The sequence below is a fragment of the Varanus komodoensis genome, unplaced genomic scaffold, assembly GCF_004798865.1.
Source record: "Varanus komodoensis strain SLA01 unplaced genomic scaffold, ASM479886v1 scaffold29_3, whole genome shotgun sequence".
Classification (NCBI taxonomy): Eukaryota; Metazoa; Chordata; class Lepidosauria; order Squamata; family Varanidae; genus Varanus; species Varanus komodoensis.
Window position 1 is genome coordinate 1,477,365 of NW_025335760.1, and position 16,609 is coordinate 1,493,973.

General features: G+C 64.9%; 1 protein-coding gene across 1 annotated transcript; it reads right to left on the reverse strand.

Annotated features, from left to right (window-relative positions):
* Positions 1-2,225: 2,225 nt before the first annotated feature.
* On the reverse strand, positions 2,226-15,054 carry PPM1N (protein phosphatase, Mg2+/Mn2+ dependent 1N (putative)). Its single transcript, XM_044435451.1, has 14 exons — positions 14,182-15,054; positions 13,926-14,043; positions 13,473-13,587; positions 12,656-12,719; positions 8,722-8,918; positions 8,219-8,274; positions 7,492-7,842; positions 6,842-7,000; positions 6,423-6,508; positions 5,761-5,838; positions 4,678-4,736; positions 4,345-4,519; positions 3,420-3,548; positions 2,226-2,590 (listed from the first exon to the last, which is right to left on the reverse strand). The coding sequence occupies exons 1-14, from the start codon at positions 15,052-15,054 to the stop codon at positions 2,240-2,242; spliced, it is 2,811 nt and encodes a 936-aa protein (XP_044291386.1). The 3' UTR covers positions 2,226-2,239.
* Between the last annotated feature and the right edge of the window lie 1,555 nt (positions 15,055-16,609).

Below are 16,609 nucleotides of genomic sequence, written 5' to 3' on the forward strand. Positions count from 1 at the left end.
CCCTCCCCGCGGCGAGGCGTCACGCAGCGCAGCGCAGCGCGGCCCGCCCGGGCCCCCCGCCCCCCGCTTTGATCTGGCGCCGCCGCCGCCGCCGCGCGCGCTCCCCGCCCCCCGCCCGCGCTCCTGCCACAGTTCATCCCCGGATTCCACCCCCTCCTTCCACAATGCACCGCTGCGGAGCGCTTAAAAGGGGCGCGGCCGCCAGGGCGCCTTAAAAGGGCGACGGAGCGGGCGGGGGGCACGGGGGGCCCCGCGCTGCCCGGCCGCCCCTCTCGGCCGCCCGGCGGTCGTGGCGCTGCGCTCCGTGTCCGCCGGCAAAAGACCTCGCAGGCCGCGCCCGATGGACGGAGGGGAGCCGTCGCTGCGCTTTAGCGCTTCCCCTGCCGCGCGGTTGCATTAACTCGGGTTTTTATTTTACAGCGCAGTTTTAAACTGCTAGGTAGCGTATTGTTCTGCTTTATTTTACGGGTTTGATTTCTGCAGCTTTTATTTTATGGGTTTGGAAGCGCAAATCTTTGCCTGGGCGAAGGCGAAAACCAACCAACCGCCGCTCTGCGCGTCCGTCCCAAGGGCTCGTGCGGACCGCCTGCCCGAGGGCTCCCGCCGGGGCAGCTGCGCGGCTCTTCCCCTCTCGGGGCGCCCTCCCCCGCCGCTTGCCCCCCGGCGCGGGCCAGAGGAGCCCTCGGACGGCTCTCGGTCGCCCCCACCCTCCCGGCTGCCGAGCCCTGGGCCGCTTCCTGCAGGCGGTGCCTGGCGAGGCGCCGGCTGCGGGAGGGGCGCTGCTCGGGCTCTCGGGCCTCCCCTGGGGGAGCAGGCGTGCCGCGCAGCTCCCGCCTCGGCCCGCCATCGCAAAGGGGCGTCGCAGCGCCAGCTGTCCTCTCCTTCGGTAAAATGCCCTTTTCCCGTGTCCCCGGGCCAGCGGGAGAGCGAGGGAGCGCCCCGGCAAACGGCCCGGCCCTTCGGGTGCAGCGGTGCCCTCCTTGCGCAGGGGAAGCCCGGCAGACGCTTCCCCGCCCTCGCAGGCCCGCCTGGGCCTGGCAGATGCGGCGGGTTCGCTGGCAAGGCTCTGCGAGTATATGCGGCCTTGTGCGCTATGAAGTTGGACTATGACTCCCAGCAGCCTTGGCCACCCATGGGGCCAGTGGCCTCGGCTTCCCCTTAAAAGAAGGTCCAGGCTGCTGGGAAGGCGCACCGAGGGAGGGGCTTCTCCCCATATGGGCGACCACTGCTGGGAAGCCTTCATATCACCCAATGGTCACCTGAGATGGGGGGGCACTGGGGCATGGGGTGTTCAAAGCGGGTGTTCTGCCACGAGTTACCTACAGCCCCCAAATTTGTGAGAATTAAATATCAGAGGCCAGGTGGGCTTCTGGATCCTCGTTCTCTGCACTCCCCTGGAGTCACGGAGCCCACCTTTTCTCGCCCCCCCCCCAAAGAGACCATGGGGACAGGTGAGTGTGCTGGGGGGAGCACAGCAGGAGGAAAGAGGGCTTGCACCAAACCAGACCAGCTGCTGCCCAAGAGCCCCCACGCTCCACTCCCCTCGGAGCCCCGTTCCGATCGGTCTCTGTCGGCCGGGCGGCTGGCAGGTGTTGCTCGGCAGCGGCCTTCGCCAGCTGGCCCTCCAAACACGCCAGCTATGAGGCTCAGTGCAGGTGGAGAGGGCGAGACTCGGACAGCTGAAGGAACCCCGTCGGCCTCTGCCCTGTTTGCGTTGCGGGAGGGGAAGGCGCGCCAACGCGGGCGGGTGCCATCTAGACGGCACTAATCGCCTGGCCGAGATAACATCGCCACCGCTCCTCTGTGTCGGGGGATACCAGCCCCTTCCCCGCTCCACTGCGGGAGGCGCACAATTTAACACCTGGAACCCTATTGGCCCCAGTCTTGTAGCACAGCTTCCAGGGGCCGAATGCTGGGTTTTTTGGATCAGCAGGGCAGATGGCGTCCCTGGCACCGCCTTGGGCTGAGCAGCCGTGCTCGCTGCTTCCCCGTCTTCTATTGCTCTGGCAGATTCCCTTCACGACTGCTGTCACCCCTGATCACGCACATCGGCCGAGCAACCGTGCAACTTTATTCAGGTGCAGAAAGAGCCACTGTGTCCCACAGCCGGTGGCACAGGTGGGTCTCTTCCACTGGCCAAAGCAGAGAGGAGAGCAGAGCAGCCACGGAGAGCTCCTCCGACGCCCGTTGGCTGCCAGCGCAGTACCTGCCACGAGGCCCCACGGGCTGGGGCAGCCGGTCACGGTCCGTGCCGGCCAGGCACTCGGAGGAGCACGGCTTGGCGTGGTGCCAGCCTGAAGACCTGCAGCCTGCCTTCCTCCTGGGGCACAGGGTGGGTGCTGAACAGCACCTTGTTCCAGGCTGGGAAGCTGCGCCGGTCCAGGCTGAGCTGGCGGGGCTGGGCGCCCAGGTTCAGGAGCACCAGCACATCAGAGCAGGAACCGGGGCGGAGGAAGGCAAAGACGTCCGCAGGCTGACCGGGCAGGGGCAGAGCGGTGGAGTCCGCGCCGTGCAAGGCGAAGGAGTTTGCGCGCAGGGCCAGCAGCGTGTGGTGCAGGTTCCTCAGCGGGTGCCCGTTGGCGCTCCCTCCCTGCAAGAGAACGGGAGACAGACGCACAGCAGCAAATGACCCTGGCTCACTTTTCCCCGGCAATGCTTAGTTTTGCCCTGGGGGCAGTTTGGCCTGGAATTGCTGCCCTGCTTACAAGCACTTTTTAATGGATCCCCGGACAGCACTATCCCCCCCCCCCCCCATTAACATGTCTCTGTTCTCTGTGTGGTGTAGGGGCCATTCTAGCCTGTCTTTCCAGTCTTCAGATGCAAAAGGCAGCAGCCACCTGTTTAGGGTGGGCTGATAAACAGCATTCCTGTGCTAAGGAGTGCATTGCAGCGAAATCCGTGGGACTTGCTTCAGCGTAGACCTGCATAGACGTGCGCTGCTCATTCCCAAGCTGAGGCCAGCGGACATGCATGGGGGGAGCCGGGCTCTCCCACCGCCAGCCCCGTCCATCCCAGTGGGGCGCACGGGGACAGACAGCGTGCTCCGCCCCCGCTTCCCACCATGTGGGGTCTGTGCTCATTGTGCGGGCTGATCCCAAGCAGCAAATCGCAACACTGCCAACCTTACAAACGGATTTCCTTCCCTGTAACACAGTTGCATTCAAAGTGAACTTGAGGAAACAGCAACAAAGAAACGTAACAAGTAAATAGGAGAGCTGAGCTTCCATAAACTCGGAATCGGACACCAACACGGCAGAATCCAGGGTTTCTATTCCTTTCCTTGCCTGGGCCTGCCCCCAAATCTAGGCCGCAACTGAAGCTTTAGGAGGCTAAACTGGGGGTGCAGAATGTCAGGGTCCCCAGAGAGCACGCCCCACTGATTGCGCGCTAGTTGCCTTCGGAGTAGCTTTCTGTCTCACCGTGCGCTCGTTGTCCAAGGGAACGGGAGACCCCTCTCCTCCTTGCAACAGCGGGACTCCCGGGAGCGTGAAGAGGAGGACTCCGAGCATCTCCCCCAGACCGGCGGTCAATGGGGGGCCCCCAGGCACCTAGGAGAGAGAGACCTGAAGGGGTGCGGGCTCCAGACCCACGCATGCCATCTCCCGCATTGACGCGGCGGCCGGGATGGGCTGCATTCGGCCAAAGGCGGGGGCCGCAGTCGCGAAAGCTGATTCGGGCCCTGCCCCCTCCAGCCCTGACGGCCGCCCAGCGCTCTCCCAGCCCTCCTAGGTCCGTTTCCAGGGAAGGACCTCGTGACCCCACGGAGACTAACAGGCGTGTGATGGGCATGATAAGCTGGTGCAATGCGTCCGATGTAGGGCGCCCAGGAGTGGGGTGGGGGTGGAGGTGTCCCTCTGTGTCAGCCCCCCCAGTGTTGTTCCTGGGGGGATCGATACACAGGGGTGTTAAAGGGAAACGACGTGCAGAAGGTAAGGGCCGTGCCAATTACCCCACTAAGAGCGACAGTTGACATTCTGCTGGTGCACGGCCTCCTTCCCCAACCTGGACAGCCACTCCCATGCCAGCTGGGAATGATGGGTGTTGCAGTCTGATACACCTGATGGGCCCCAGGTTAGAAGAGTTTGGTGTGCTAATATGCACCTGCGATGCCAGATGGGACTTCAAGTGAGGACCTCTTCGCCATAACAACAGAAGTGCGAAACCTCACTTTGCCACAAGACCCCCCCATGCAGGGGGGCTCCACCCACCACCCCAAAAGCCCAGGGTGGTCCCACACAACAGGGGCGACCCCTTTAGGGAGCAGGAAGCTGCTGCGCCTTGTGTCTCGCAACAAGCCAAGGCCCCCCGAGCGAGCCGCGAAGTACGGGCAAGGCCCCTGCTCACTATCCAGCTTGGCCACGGAGCCCTCGGGCGCTGCAAGGCCTGCGCCACACGCTGCCGGAGCGCCTGGGCGGTCGGGTTCCTCTCTGCTCCCAGGAGGTGGCAGGCCAGGACGACGCTGCCGGGCACCTGGCGAGGGACGCCGCAGCCGCCGCTCTCGTCCCACACCATCAGGACGCTGGAAGGGGATGGCATGGACAGAAGCCGCGTCGGGCCCTTTGTTCTCAACGCCCCGCGCTTGCGCTCCCCCGCGCGACCACGAGGAGGCCTCGCAGCCCCGGGAAAGCAGATGGGAAACGGGGGAGCAGAAATGCCCGGCGCTGCCCCCAGACTTACCTCTCCTTGCCCAGACCCAGGTGCGCCTGGCTGCCCAGCTCGCTCCAGGAATCCAGCACCTGTGGTCACACCCCACAGCCACAGGGTGGGTGAGTGCATCCCACACGGCTGGGCCTTCATCCCAGTGCAAAGCTGCCTGCCCTGCCCTGCCTGGGCGGCACTTTGCAAGGGTCCCACACAGTGTCGCCCTGCATCCGTTGCCATCTTCCTGGGTTGTCCCCAAGTTTCGTCTGTCATTTTTTTCTTGCCACAAGGAAGAGCGGAAGAGTAGTACCATCTGTACAAGCATAAATGCCTTTGGAACACCCCTTCCGTCTTCTTTCAGCGAGAAGCAGCCAGCATGGACACCGGGGGTGGGGGGATGATGCCCCCCTGCAATCTCAGAGCAGAGTCCCCCCAAAAGCCCTCTTCCCTCACCCCACGACCTTTTCAAAGCCAATCATTCAGCAGTTTCCCAAAGTTGGTGCATTTTGTCCGGAGAAGAAATGCCCCCCCCTTAAGGATTATTAACTGGCAGGAAGTGCTCTAAACTTACATATACTATTATTTTCATATTGTTGCCTCACCCAACTGTAACTCTAGCCCTCCCCCCCCCCAAATGGCTGCTCAGGTCAATTGGACCTCTCTGGGGTCCCCCACTGCTCACTGGAGTGGATTGGACACCACGGACCGCTGCTTTCGGAGACATGCGCACCTTCCCCGGGAGCCTGAAAAGTCCGCTGCCGTCCTGCCTTTGAGCCCCCAGCGGAAGAGCAAAGACCTCAGTGCTGAGAGCCCCTCGTCTGGAAGCAGGGCCCAATCCACGCCTGCAGCCACAGCAGGCGCCCTGGGAGTTCCCTTCGCCTTGAGCCACGCGTTCGATGGGGACGTGCGAGGGGGACACCCGCGTGTGAGCAAGGCAGGGTTGGGCTGAACGAACGCCCAGCCATTTTGCTGCGTGACCCTAAGGACAGAGCGTGGAGACGGGGATCCACCACGCCGACCCAGAACTGGCTGGCTGCCCCCCAGCCCTGCAGTTGCCCCCACAAATGCCGGTGCCACTTTGGAAGGCTCCCCGGCTCCCCCCCCCCCGGGGTGCCTCACCGCGTCCAGGCGCCAGGCAGGGTCCTTGGGCACCAGGAATCCGTCTATGCCTTGCTCCTGCCAGAACTGCATCGCCTCCTGTGGCGCAGAGTGGGGGAAAGTGGGGAAGACACGGGAAGGTGGGGTTCACTTTGGGGGGACCACGCTGAGGGTGCTGGGTGCAGTCTGGGAACAGTGCAGAGCAGGGCAGCTCAAACGGTCCGGGGGCTCCTGCACCCATCCTGCTCACGGGGTCCTGGGGGCAGCTGAGTTGCCACCGTGTGAACAGTGCTGGAGTGGGTATACCTTGGGAGTCATCCAGGATGGCTGTTCTGACGTTCTTAAATGACCCTTTTCTACATGACTATCTCACCACAGGAGCTGGTCCTCTTTTGCATCTGGCCACCCTAGCCACATCATGCATGGAGGTCTCCCTCTTGCATCTCTGTAAGAGGACCTCGTTGGAGCCAGAGTGCCTCTGAGCATGTGGGGAGCCAGTTTACCTTGCCCTGTCCACCTCCGCACACCTGGGATCGAGGGAAGGTTGCCCGGCCGAAGGCTGGGCATTCCAAACAGGTGCAACTCGGAGTCGCTTTCCCTTGGGACGTTCCGCAAAGGAACCTCAGCGCCCTGCTGGGAATTCTCTGGGGCAGCGACAAGAACACGGACCAGAGTGATACCACCTTGAGGTGCGGGGTTGTTTGGTTGCCATCAGGAGCAGCAGGAAGCCTCTCTTCCCAGGCTGGGAGTTCTAGCAGGATCCGGATCCCTGGATAGTTGGGGGCGGGGGCGGATTGCATGGGGAAAAGGCAGGAGAAGGCATGATGTCCGGGAACCAGTCCGGGAAAATGTGAGCTTCCAAAGACGTGCGTGCCAGGCCTTTGTGGCTCAGAAAGGGGTCAGGTGCCGCCGGGCACACCTGGGAGCGGGTCCGGCGGAATCTACCCAGCCACTGCTGGGCAGGGGGAGGCCTTCCCCCGCCCCGCTGCTTCAGGGCTTGTCCAGCGGAGGGGCTGGGCGGTCCGGGGCCATTGCCATGGGGCAGCCGCTCTGCCCAGTGTGCCGGGGCCTCTCCCCGGCTGGAGCCACCCCGTTCTCATACCTCTCCGGTGCCCGTCGTCCACCAGCACCTGCAGCTGTTCCAGGGAGCCGTGAGCAGGGAGAATGCTGCTCAGGTTGGCAGAGTTCCCCTCCAGGATGGGGCCCAGCACCAGGGCCTGGATGGACAGTCTCAGCAGCTGGTCCAGCTGCTGCCTGACGCCTGGCAGGATGGAAGGGAGCAGAGCACTCGCTGGGGGACCACTGCCCCCGGCGTGAGGACTGCGCCTCCACGGGTTCACGCGCAGCAGCCTGAGCCCCGGTCCCACCCAAAGCAGCGCGGCCCTGCGGCCCAGCACAGGCAGAGCGGGGGCAGTGGCCGAGCCAGAGCCAGCCCAGGCCGGCAGCGTGGCCAGCGCTGGAGAGCAGCTCCTCGCAGCTCCGGGGGTCCCACCTCCCTGCTGTCCGGAGACACTTGCGGAAGCTGTGGGGGCCCAGAGATGTCTCGTGCCTCTGCCCCCCTCCAGCTTAGCTGGCCTTTCGCACAGGCTTCCTCTCTGCTGCCCCACCTGGATTTTTCTGCCTCAGGCTTTATCCTGGAATCAGATGCCCCCTCCCCCGCCCGTGTAGCCCCCTGGCAAGGGGTGTGCTTTGCAGACAGGCTGAGTGCGTGCGCATGAACACAGGCCAGGGCTGGTCCCCCGGCCCCCTTACCTGCGAGGTCCCCGAGCCCGTCCCCGTCGGAGTCCCGGAAGGACGTGGGGGGCAGCCGAGAGAAGGAGGCCGCCTGCCACCAGGCCAGCGGGGGGCGTGGCCTGGGCATCTGGACCAGGAGGAGGATGGCCGTGGCCAGCAGGCAGGCGAGGAGGGCCCCCAGGAGCAGGAGCAGGGCCCTGCGGAGGCCTGGCCAGGGGGCGACGCCGGCCTGGCTCACCACCTCCTCTCGGTTCAGGTACGGGCTGCCGGGGGCCCCCTTGTCCAGCAGGGGCAGGCGCTCGCTGGGCACCTGGGAGACGAGCACCTGCGCCTCAGCCTTGCCCATGGCCCGCGCCCTCGTGCACACAGCTGTAGGGAGAGGAGGAGAGGGCACTAAGAGCAGTGCTCCTGCCCCTCGTAAGAGCGCCTCTGGGGGGAGGGAGCCAAAGGGGCCCCCCTCCACTTCCGTCTCCCCTCCGAAATTGCCCACGAAATGGAGCAGCTCTGGGCACCGCCAGAGCAGAGTTTCCTTCCGGCACCACCGCCAGCCAACGGCAGGGGCTCGGCCGTCTGGGGAGAGGAGCTCGGAGGGTGCAGCCCCGCTGGGCTGGAGGCCCGGCTCGCCTGGGCCCCCCGAGGAGGCCCGCCTGGCCCTCTTTTGCCCAGCTCCTCTCACGGCCCTTCTTTTCCTAGGACCGGGCTGCCCTTCCTGGCCTGTCCATGTTCCCGGCTGTCTTTTGCTCACCTTTTCGGACTTTGACTAGGTCTTCTCTTTCAGAATTGCGCCTAGAGAGGCTTGGCCTGGAAAACAGCATGCAAATAATCCCGATATGCAAAGCCGGTGGAGATCATCCGGACGCACACGGGTGCCGCCCAGATGGAGGCTCCCCCGCAAGAGCCCCCTCCCGCAGAACGGCAGCCGGCACAGGCTCACGGGCGGTGCTCCTTCCTGCTTAACGGACGTCGTTCGAAACGCTGGCTCTGGGTGCGGGGCCAGGGCGGGGGGCTGCGTGGGGATCTTCCTCCCGGGCTGGGGGAAGAGGCAGGGCGCGGGGGCGTTTGGCCCTTTATGGTCTCGGCCCCCTCAGCAGGACAGAGTGGCAGTGAAAGGCCTTGCCTGGCCGGCTGGCCGCCCCACGCTCCTCCCTGCCCTCAACCTCGGCTTCCCCAGCCTCTGCTGGAGCTGGCCTACCTCGCAGGGCTCCAGAGAAGCGCCCAGCCAGAGGACCCAAACGTCACTACCCTTACCTTGGTTTCTGTTTGTCTTCAGGGTCTGGGGGAAGAAGGCAGGGGGAGATGCTGGCCTGGGCGAGTGGAAGAGGTGGGGGCGACGAGGGGTCCCACTTCGCCTCTTGGGGGCTGGCAGTGGGGCAGCAGGGGAAGCCTTTCTCGGTCTCCAGCTGCCCGTCCCAAGTGGCGGAGGAGGAGAAGGGGCACTCCTGGGTCTTTGCGAAACATCAGCAGGCTTGTGACAATATTTGAGTAGCAAAATGAGAAGGAGGCATCACTTCTGCCCCCCCCCCCCCCTGTCCTTGCTCTTTCCAGCTTTGTGTGCACAAGCCTGGCCCTGGAGCCTGCAAAGCCGCAGACTTGGACATTCAGGGGGCCTTCTTTTACTCACCTGCCTTCCTTCCAGTCTGCTCCCTGCAGAGACCCACCTTTGGCTCAGCCCCCAGGCATTCACAGGCCTTGTGAGTGAGCCTGCAGCAAGAGGCTAAATGTGGGCTCCACCTGCTCCCCTTGGCCTCCCGCTTGCTGTCCTTCCTCCCCCCAGGCTGAGTTTTGAATTGTAAGCTCCTCAGGGCAAGGAGCTGCTCTTGGATTCTGCATGTCTTCCTCCTGCAGAAGGGACTCCCATGCACGGTCCCTCCGTCCCCCACAGCATGGCCCACTGGCGACCGTCTTCTGCCTCCGTCTTCTGCGGAGCATTTTCTGGCGGCGGCTGCAGGGGAGGTGGTGGTGGAAGCCCACCTCTGCCTGAGCACAACCCTTCATCCAACCCAGGAAAAGTAACCACAGAGCAGCCTCTGCTCCGGTAACAGAGGGGCTCCCTGGGTGCCAAGTGCACAGCTCTGGGCTCACGAGGGCCATTTAAACCTTAATCCAGTCTGTGGAAAACAGGGGAGCTGGTCTTGGGAACGGCAAGCCAGGCCGAGTGGGGAGGGATCTTCGGCCTGAGGAAGGGCTCCACGGGGAGGTGCCCTGTCTGTCTTGCCTCGCCCTGTAGCTCACCCCACAGGGGTGCCCGATTCTCTGAGCATTTCCTGTTAAACCAGTGCGTCCCGGTTCTTGCAGCCTTTCTCAACCTGACACCCTGCAGATGCACCGGGACTACAACTGCCACCATCCCCACCCAGTACGGCCCTCAGCTCCCACCAGGCTGGGAGAACCATCTTCCTGAGCTTTGGCAGCCAAGGCCGTGCTCGTCTGAAGATTTCTTTCTGACGGGTTTGGATAGGAGGGAATTGGAAAGCACATTCAAAACAGGGCTGACATCATCCGCGGAAGGCATAGCAGAAGAATTTCCTTCAATGAGGAATGGGGCCTCGCAGAGGACCCCGCGGAGCTCTCGCTCGGTGGCATTTGTGAAGACGAGCTTCTTACCGGCAATAAGTAGAACTCGGAGCCGGTGTGGACGGCTGTGGGGGAGGCCTGGCCGAGCGGGGGCCGCTGACCTCTTCTGCGCTTCACCCGTTAACTAAAATGTGGGCCAGGTTCCATGTAGCGGACTCCAAGCCAGCGGCATTGATGAGAGCTCGCTCTGGTCCGTAGCTTATTTAAACAATCTGAATTCCCATGTTGCACAGCCTTCCAAATACTGTTTTGTGTCTTCCAACAACTGGCAATTTACCTTTATTGGACCAGTCGTGTCTCTTTCAATTTCCCTTTATGTCAAAATGTTAATTATTATTATAGGATTAATTTGGTAAATGATGGCACAGGACTCCAAAGTTGCTCATGTTCTCTAATTTTGCGTAACTTCTATTTTGTACAGATCTATAAAGTGTTAGATGTTTTGAATACAGTGTTAATTTTTTTATTTTTAAGTCCTTGATGAAACGGTAATAAACGGGCAGGGGGGATATGCTGCCGATTTCCAGTCCTTGAACAGCACGGCATAATCAGAAACACACGCAGAAAAAATGGCCGGGAGAGGAGTTGTGTGGCGTTTATCCTGGATGATGCTGGAAATTAATGCCACTGAAATGTATTCTTGCACCACCAAACCGCGTGTTCCAACAGCAGCGCAGCAAAGCAAGAGGTACACACACGCTACTCGCATTCACGAACCTGACGCTGGAAAAGCAAACATGTTGATACAGGACCTGGATGGGGGGTTTTCCCCAATCTGCCCCATCTGCAAACCGGCATTCGGCTGAGACATTCCAAAGGTCGGCCTGCGCAGGCCGTCTAGTCAGCCCAGCTGCCCGGAAAGTATTTCCAATGCTAAAAGCCAGTCTTTTATTAAGAAAGAATATAGGAAACAATGTCGGAAAGACCGGGCAGAGGTCGAAGGTTTTGCAAAGGTCCAGGACTCTGAATTCAGGGTCCTTAAAATAAAGATAATTTCTTAAAGAAGGCCAGACCAAGTAAACTCTTCCGGATGCTTCAAGCTGTCTCCACCTCTGCTACGGTTTTGTTCCTATCTGCTTAGCATGTTGTTAATGTGTTCATATTTGTAAATAAATGCTGACAAAGACAGGAAAAAGAAAGCAATATTTAATTGTGACCCTGGGTGTGCCCAAGGGCATTGTAGGTACAGTGTCATTTGGTTGGAAATGACAGACAGAATGCAGCGAGGGACAAATCAAGGGAGACGGGCGTTGACCGCGCTATGCAATTTAAATGCAACCACACCATGTTCAGATGCTCAGAACTCACACAAGCTCTCACCAGCGACGGCTGCTGACACACTGGATGAGGGTGGCTATTGAACCCTGGGAGCCGGGAGACAGACTTGGTGGGCCAAAGGGAAACAGGAAGCTTGGACACAACGGGATGTTCCACAGTCTTAAACACGAGGATATACATGCAAGCAACAGTAAACGCCAGACAGTCGCCAGAACTAATGTCTGGGTGCGTTCTCAGTACTTCTGTCCAAGCATGGAAGATGCACTACCAGGAAAGTGCCTCTGAGCATGTGCAGAATGTCAACCCATTTTTGCACAGTTTGGATGAAGGAAAAGGCCACTCCTTGAGAGAGCATTGCCTGCCATGAGGAAGGAGTCCCAGCCCCCACCTGGCCAGGGATGGCACCTCATGTTCTAGCCACTAAGCTGCGGGGCGGTGCTGGGGAAGCCCCCGTCCGTCCTTCCCTCCCTCCCTCCCTCCTTCCTTCCTTCGCTTCCCATGTGGGAAAAGGAGGAAAACTGGCTTAGCGCTGCAGAGGAGCTGCCACGGTGAACAAGAGCGCGGTCGAAGGATCTGTGAGGATCTAAAAGGCTCTACTGAATGCAGCCAAAAGATCAGCCGCCCCGCCGCCCACGGGCTGCACAGGCAAGCAGGAGGGTGGGCACGGCTGGGCAAGGGGCAAGTCTCCGTGTGTGCTGCCTCCCTCTATCATCTGCGTGGAATAGTCGAGAATAAACTGGCTACAGGCAGGAAAAGAGCCACCCCTCCCAGCAGAAGGACTGCCACTCTGCGCTGGCCTCCATCTGGGGGGGTGGCCCTGACCCCCCCCCCCACACTTGCCCATGGCCTTCCTCCTCCCTAGCTTTTCAGAGCTTTTCAGCAAATTGACTCCTGCAGCCCGTGTCCTGCCAGGAGGGCCCCTGAGCTTCCGTAGTCGCCGACCTGCCAGCGCTCGGCTTCGGCCTCAGCTTCGGCTGGCATCAGCACTGGGGGCCTGAAACAAAGCAAAGGACGCGCTTGGGCAGCAACAATGGGGAAAGCTTGGCAGATGCGCGGGTGTGCGATGCGCTGGCGACAGGCACGCCAAAGTGGGTGCGAAGTTGTCCTGCACCGAATGCATCGCACGCCGGGAAACTGCCAGCCTGAGAGCGCCGACGACGGCAGCACTGGTCTGAAGCCGGTCAGGAGGAGGGCTGAACTGGTCTGTCTGGGGCGTAAATTCCTGGGGCCCAACTGGGCACCGCGAGGGCAGGCTGGCCGGGCAAGCTGCAAAGCCCGCTGTCTGGCATGGGGCCGAGGGAGGGGGCGGAAGAGAGCGAGGGTCCCTTACCGGCAGCTGCTCCTCCGTGCGCCTCTTCTTCACCCGCTCGTAGGCATCCATAATCACCGCTCTCCTGCGCAGGAGGAAGGCTCGTGGGCTGGCGTCCCCCAGCGCCCCCCCAGCACCCTTTCCCACCTCTGGCTCTCGTCTCTTATGAAGAAAAGGGAGAAGTCCGAGGAGGCCGCGGGGAGAGAGCGCCTTGGGTGCCGGTCCACACAACCACCAAGTACGTACGGGCACGGAGCAGGGACTGGGGCACCCAGGGCCGGGTCAGGAGCAAGCCCCAGCGCCAGGACCAGCCCCTTTCTGGAAACCGCCCCGCCTGAAGCACACTGCAGGGCCACGTGCCAACCAGCCACGCGCCTGGAGGAGGCGGCCCCATGGCCACTGGCCCACACGTCCCCCTGGGACCAGCGGGGGGGGGGGCTCCATGCACTGCGCCCTGCACGCCTGCCCTGCTCGGAGGTTTCCTGCCACCTGCTGCTGGGCCACCGCGGGGGCAGAGGCCAGGCTGCACGGGCCTGGGTCTAACCCAGGCTCAGGGCCGCTCTGTTCCGGGCCTTTCCTGCTGCTCCTCCAGGAAGGGATCTTTTCCAGAGCCATCTAAGATTGCCCAGCCCCAGCTCACATCTTGTGGCAGGAAACGCCATTAATTAACTGCCTGAAGGCCTGATCCCAGAGATGCAAAGGATATCCGCCCCCCCCCCCCCCGCTCCTCAGGCCTCCCTGAGGAGCAGCCCTGGCCATTCCCACAGGATCAAGGGAGGCTGACGCACAGCCGGGTGCTCCCGTGGTGGGGAAGGGGGAAGGGGGGCTCTGGACTTACTTGCTGGCCAGGCCTCCGCCCGGGGGGAGGCTGGGATTTGGCTCTGCGGCCAGGCCTTGGAACACGCCCACCAGGCTGGGACCCTCTTCCTTCTGCAGCAGGTCCTCGTACAGCTCTGGCATGACAAGGGCCGGAGAAAGCGGGGGGGGGGGTTATTTGCTGGCGCCTGCCCCCCTCCCCGTCTGCTACGGAGGAATATGCTGCCGAGAGGCACACGGGGGGGGCGATAATCCGTGTGGGGGCTCAGCTCCTCTGCTGGCTGACATGAGTCGGCAATTGCACGGGAGAACCCAAACGGCCCCTGCAGACTAGACCACGCCACTTGACCCGATGCCTGACGAGACGGCCAAATCCGCCCCGGCCGGCCCTCCCTCCCTCCTGCCCACGCGCTCCCTTTCAGCCGGCAGGGATGCCCCGCGGCTCCCCGGGAGGCCCCAGTGCGCAGGTACGAACCTGCCACTCTCCGCTCCAGGTAAGCGTCCAGCTCGCACTCCGTCTGCAGCGCCTCCTGGGAGACACCAGGGGCAGCCGGGAAGCACACCAGGATGCAGGTCATGTTGTCGCGGCTTCCCTGCAGGAAGGGGCCAAGCAGGAGAGGTGGCGAGGCGGAGCGGTTAGATTATCGCAGCAGCGGGACGCGAGAGGCCCGAGGCCCGGGCAGGGAAGGAGGCCGCTCCGAGCCCGCCGCCCGCGCCCCCGGAGGCCTCACCTTGTACAGCCCGGCGTCCAGCACGCGCTCGCACACCTCCTGCGGGTCGCCGGAGAGCAGCAGGCGGGAGCGCGCGAAGGCGCACAGCCCCGCCGCGTCGAAGGCGTCCCAGACGCCGTCGCAGGCCAGCAGCAGGAACTCGTCCTCGTCGGGGCGGCGCGGCAGCTCGGAGACCTCCGGCTCCGGCGACACGGGCTGCTCGGTGGGGCCGCGCCAGGCCACGGCCTTGTAGTCGAAGTCGCCCAGGGCGCGCGACACGGCCAGCGAGCCGTTGACACGCTGCTGGCTCACGGTGCCGCCCGCGTTCTCGATGCGCTCGCGCTCGCGCGGCCGGCCCGGCTTGTGCTCCTCCGTGCAGAAGGCGGCGGCGGCGGCGCGGCACAGGAGCGCACGCGAGTCGCCCAGGTTGGCGAAGTAGAGGCGGCGCGGCGAGACCAGCACGGCCACGGCCGTGGAGCCCGCGGGCTCCCAGCCCTCGGCCCGCGACAGCGCCTGCATGCGCCGGTCGAGCGCCAGGAAGGCCTCGCGCAGCGCCGCCGCCACCGCCCCGGGCGCCGCGTCCTCCTCGTCGGCGCCGGGCAGGGCCTCGGCCGCCAGCACGTGCTCCAGCAGGTGCGCGGCGCAGAAGCGCGCCACCGTGCCGCCCGCGTGCCCGTCGAACACGGCGAAGAAGGCCCAGCGCGCCAGGCGGTCGGGCAGCTGCGGGCACGCCGTGTGCGCGTCCTCCATGTGCGCCCGCCAGCCCTGCATGGAGGCCAGGCCGTAGCGCAGGTCGCCCGCCGCGCCGCGCTCCAGCGCCTTCTCCGTGCGCGGCGCCTCCAGGAAGAAGCTGGGCGCCTCCTCCGCGGGCTCGGCCCCGAAGAGGCGCGACATGGCTCGCTCGGCCTCCGACACCAGCAGCCGCACGAAGCTGGCCATGCTCGGGCGCGACGCGGCCCGCAGCCTCCCGCCGAGAGCGCCCTCGCACACCCTCCCGAGGCTCCGGAGGAAGGGCGGGCGCCTCAGCCGCCGCCTGCCATCCCGCCCGCGCCCTCGGCCCCTGCGGAGCGGCCGCCTCCGCCGCCGCCGCCGCCCTCGCGCGGTCTCCGGTCGCGGCTAGCGGGGCGCGGGTCACGCTCCCCACAGGGCGGCCGCGACTCCGCAGGCCCCGCAGGCAGGGCGGGCTCGCGGACGCTTGGCCGGGGGCCTCGCGCGTGCCGAGCCCCGACGCGGCGGTCTGGGCAGCCCGCACATTCTCTGTGCCGCGCCCGCCGGCCCCTTCCGCGCCCGCGGCCGCAGGGCCCTCCCCGCCGTGCTCGCCAGGTGCGCCCGCCGGCGAGCCGCGCCTGATTGGCCCCTGGCCTCGGCATTGGCCCCGCCGCTGTAATCCCTTCAAGCCAGCTAAATGCGGAACGCTAAACCCCTAATCCGGCCCGCACGCGGGCGGCGCCCCCCCCCCCGGCCCGTGCGCCGCCACCTGGCACGCGCGTGGCCCGCCTCTCCTGTTCCAGGGCCCGGCCGAGAAAGGCGGACCGCGCGAGGCGCGCCCGCGCTGCCCTCCGGGGGCTGCGGCGGGCCCCGCTCGGACGCCCTGCTCGCACGTGTCCTGCTTAGTGTACACAAGGCGGGGAGCTCGCCCGTGCCCGGCGGGGATGCTCGCAGCGCGCCCGGGGCCAGGCTGCGGGGCGCGACCCCGGAGGCCGGCCCGCGGCCCGGGTTCCTTCCCCCGCCGCGCCGCGCGCCTCGGCCCGGGGGCAGCGTGGAGGAGCGGGCCGCGCGGGGGGCGCCAGCGGCGGGAGATGCTCGGCGCCTCCGGCGGTGCCGCGGAGGAGGAGGAGGAGGAGGAGGGGCCGCGCGGCGCTGAGTGGCAGCCGCGATCGCCAGCCAGGGCGGGTCTCCGCGCTCGCGAGGGGAGCTAACCTGGCGCCGCCTCCCCTCCGCGGCCCGCTCCCTCCGTGTCCCACCTTGCGCTCCCGAGCCCCTGCCCGCGCTGCCTCCCGCCCGGGCGCGCGCTCCTCCGCCGCAGCCGCCGCGCCAGCCTCCGCCCGCTTTGTCTGCCGCAGCCGCAGCCCTGCCCGCCCCCCGCCTTTGTCTGCCTCCTCGCCCTCGCACCTCCCCTCCTGGGACGAGCGGCTGCCGCAGCCCTCCGCGGCCTCGCCCAGGCCCTCCGGAGGCAGCAGCGGGCAGGAGCCGCGGCGGGCCGCCGCCCCGGCAGCCGCCCTCGCCCCGCCCGCTGGTGGGCCGCAGGAGCGCGATGGGGCAGGAGAGATGAGCAGCCCGCGGCGGCGGCGGCGGCGGCCGAGGGCAGCGCGGCCCCAGCGCACGGCGCGGGCATCACGCATGGACCTCGAGGCGGCCGGCGGCCGGGGCGATGGGTCAAGTCCTGGGATTTGCCCACTGCAGTAGGTATCGCTGGGGCTGGGGCTGGGGCTGGGGCTGGGGGAGGGTG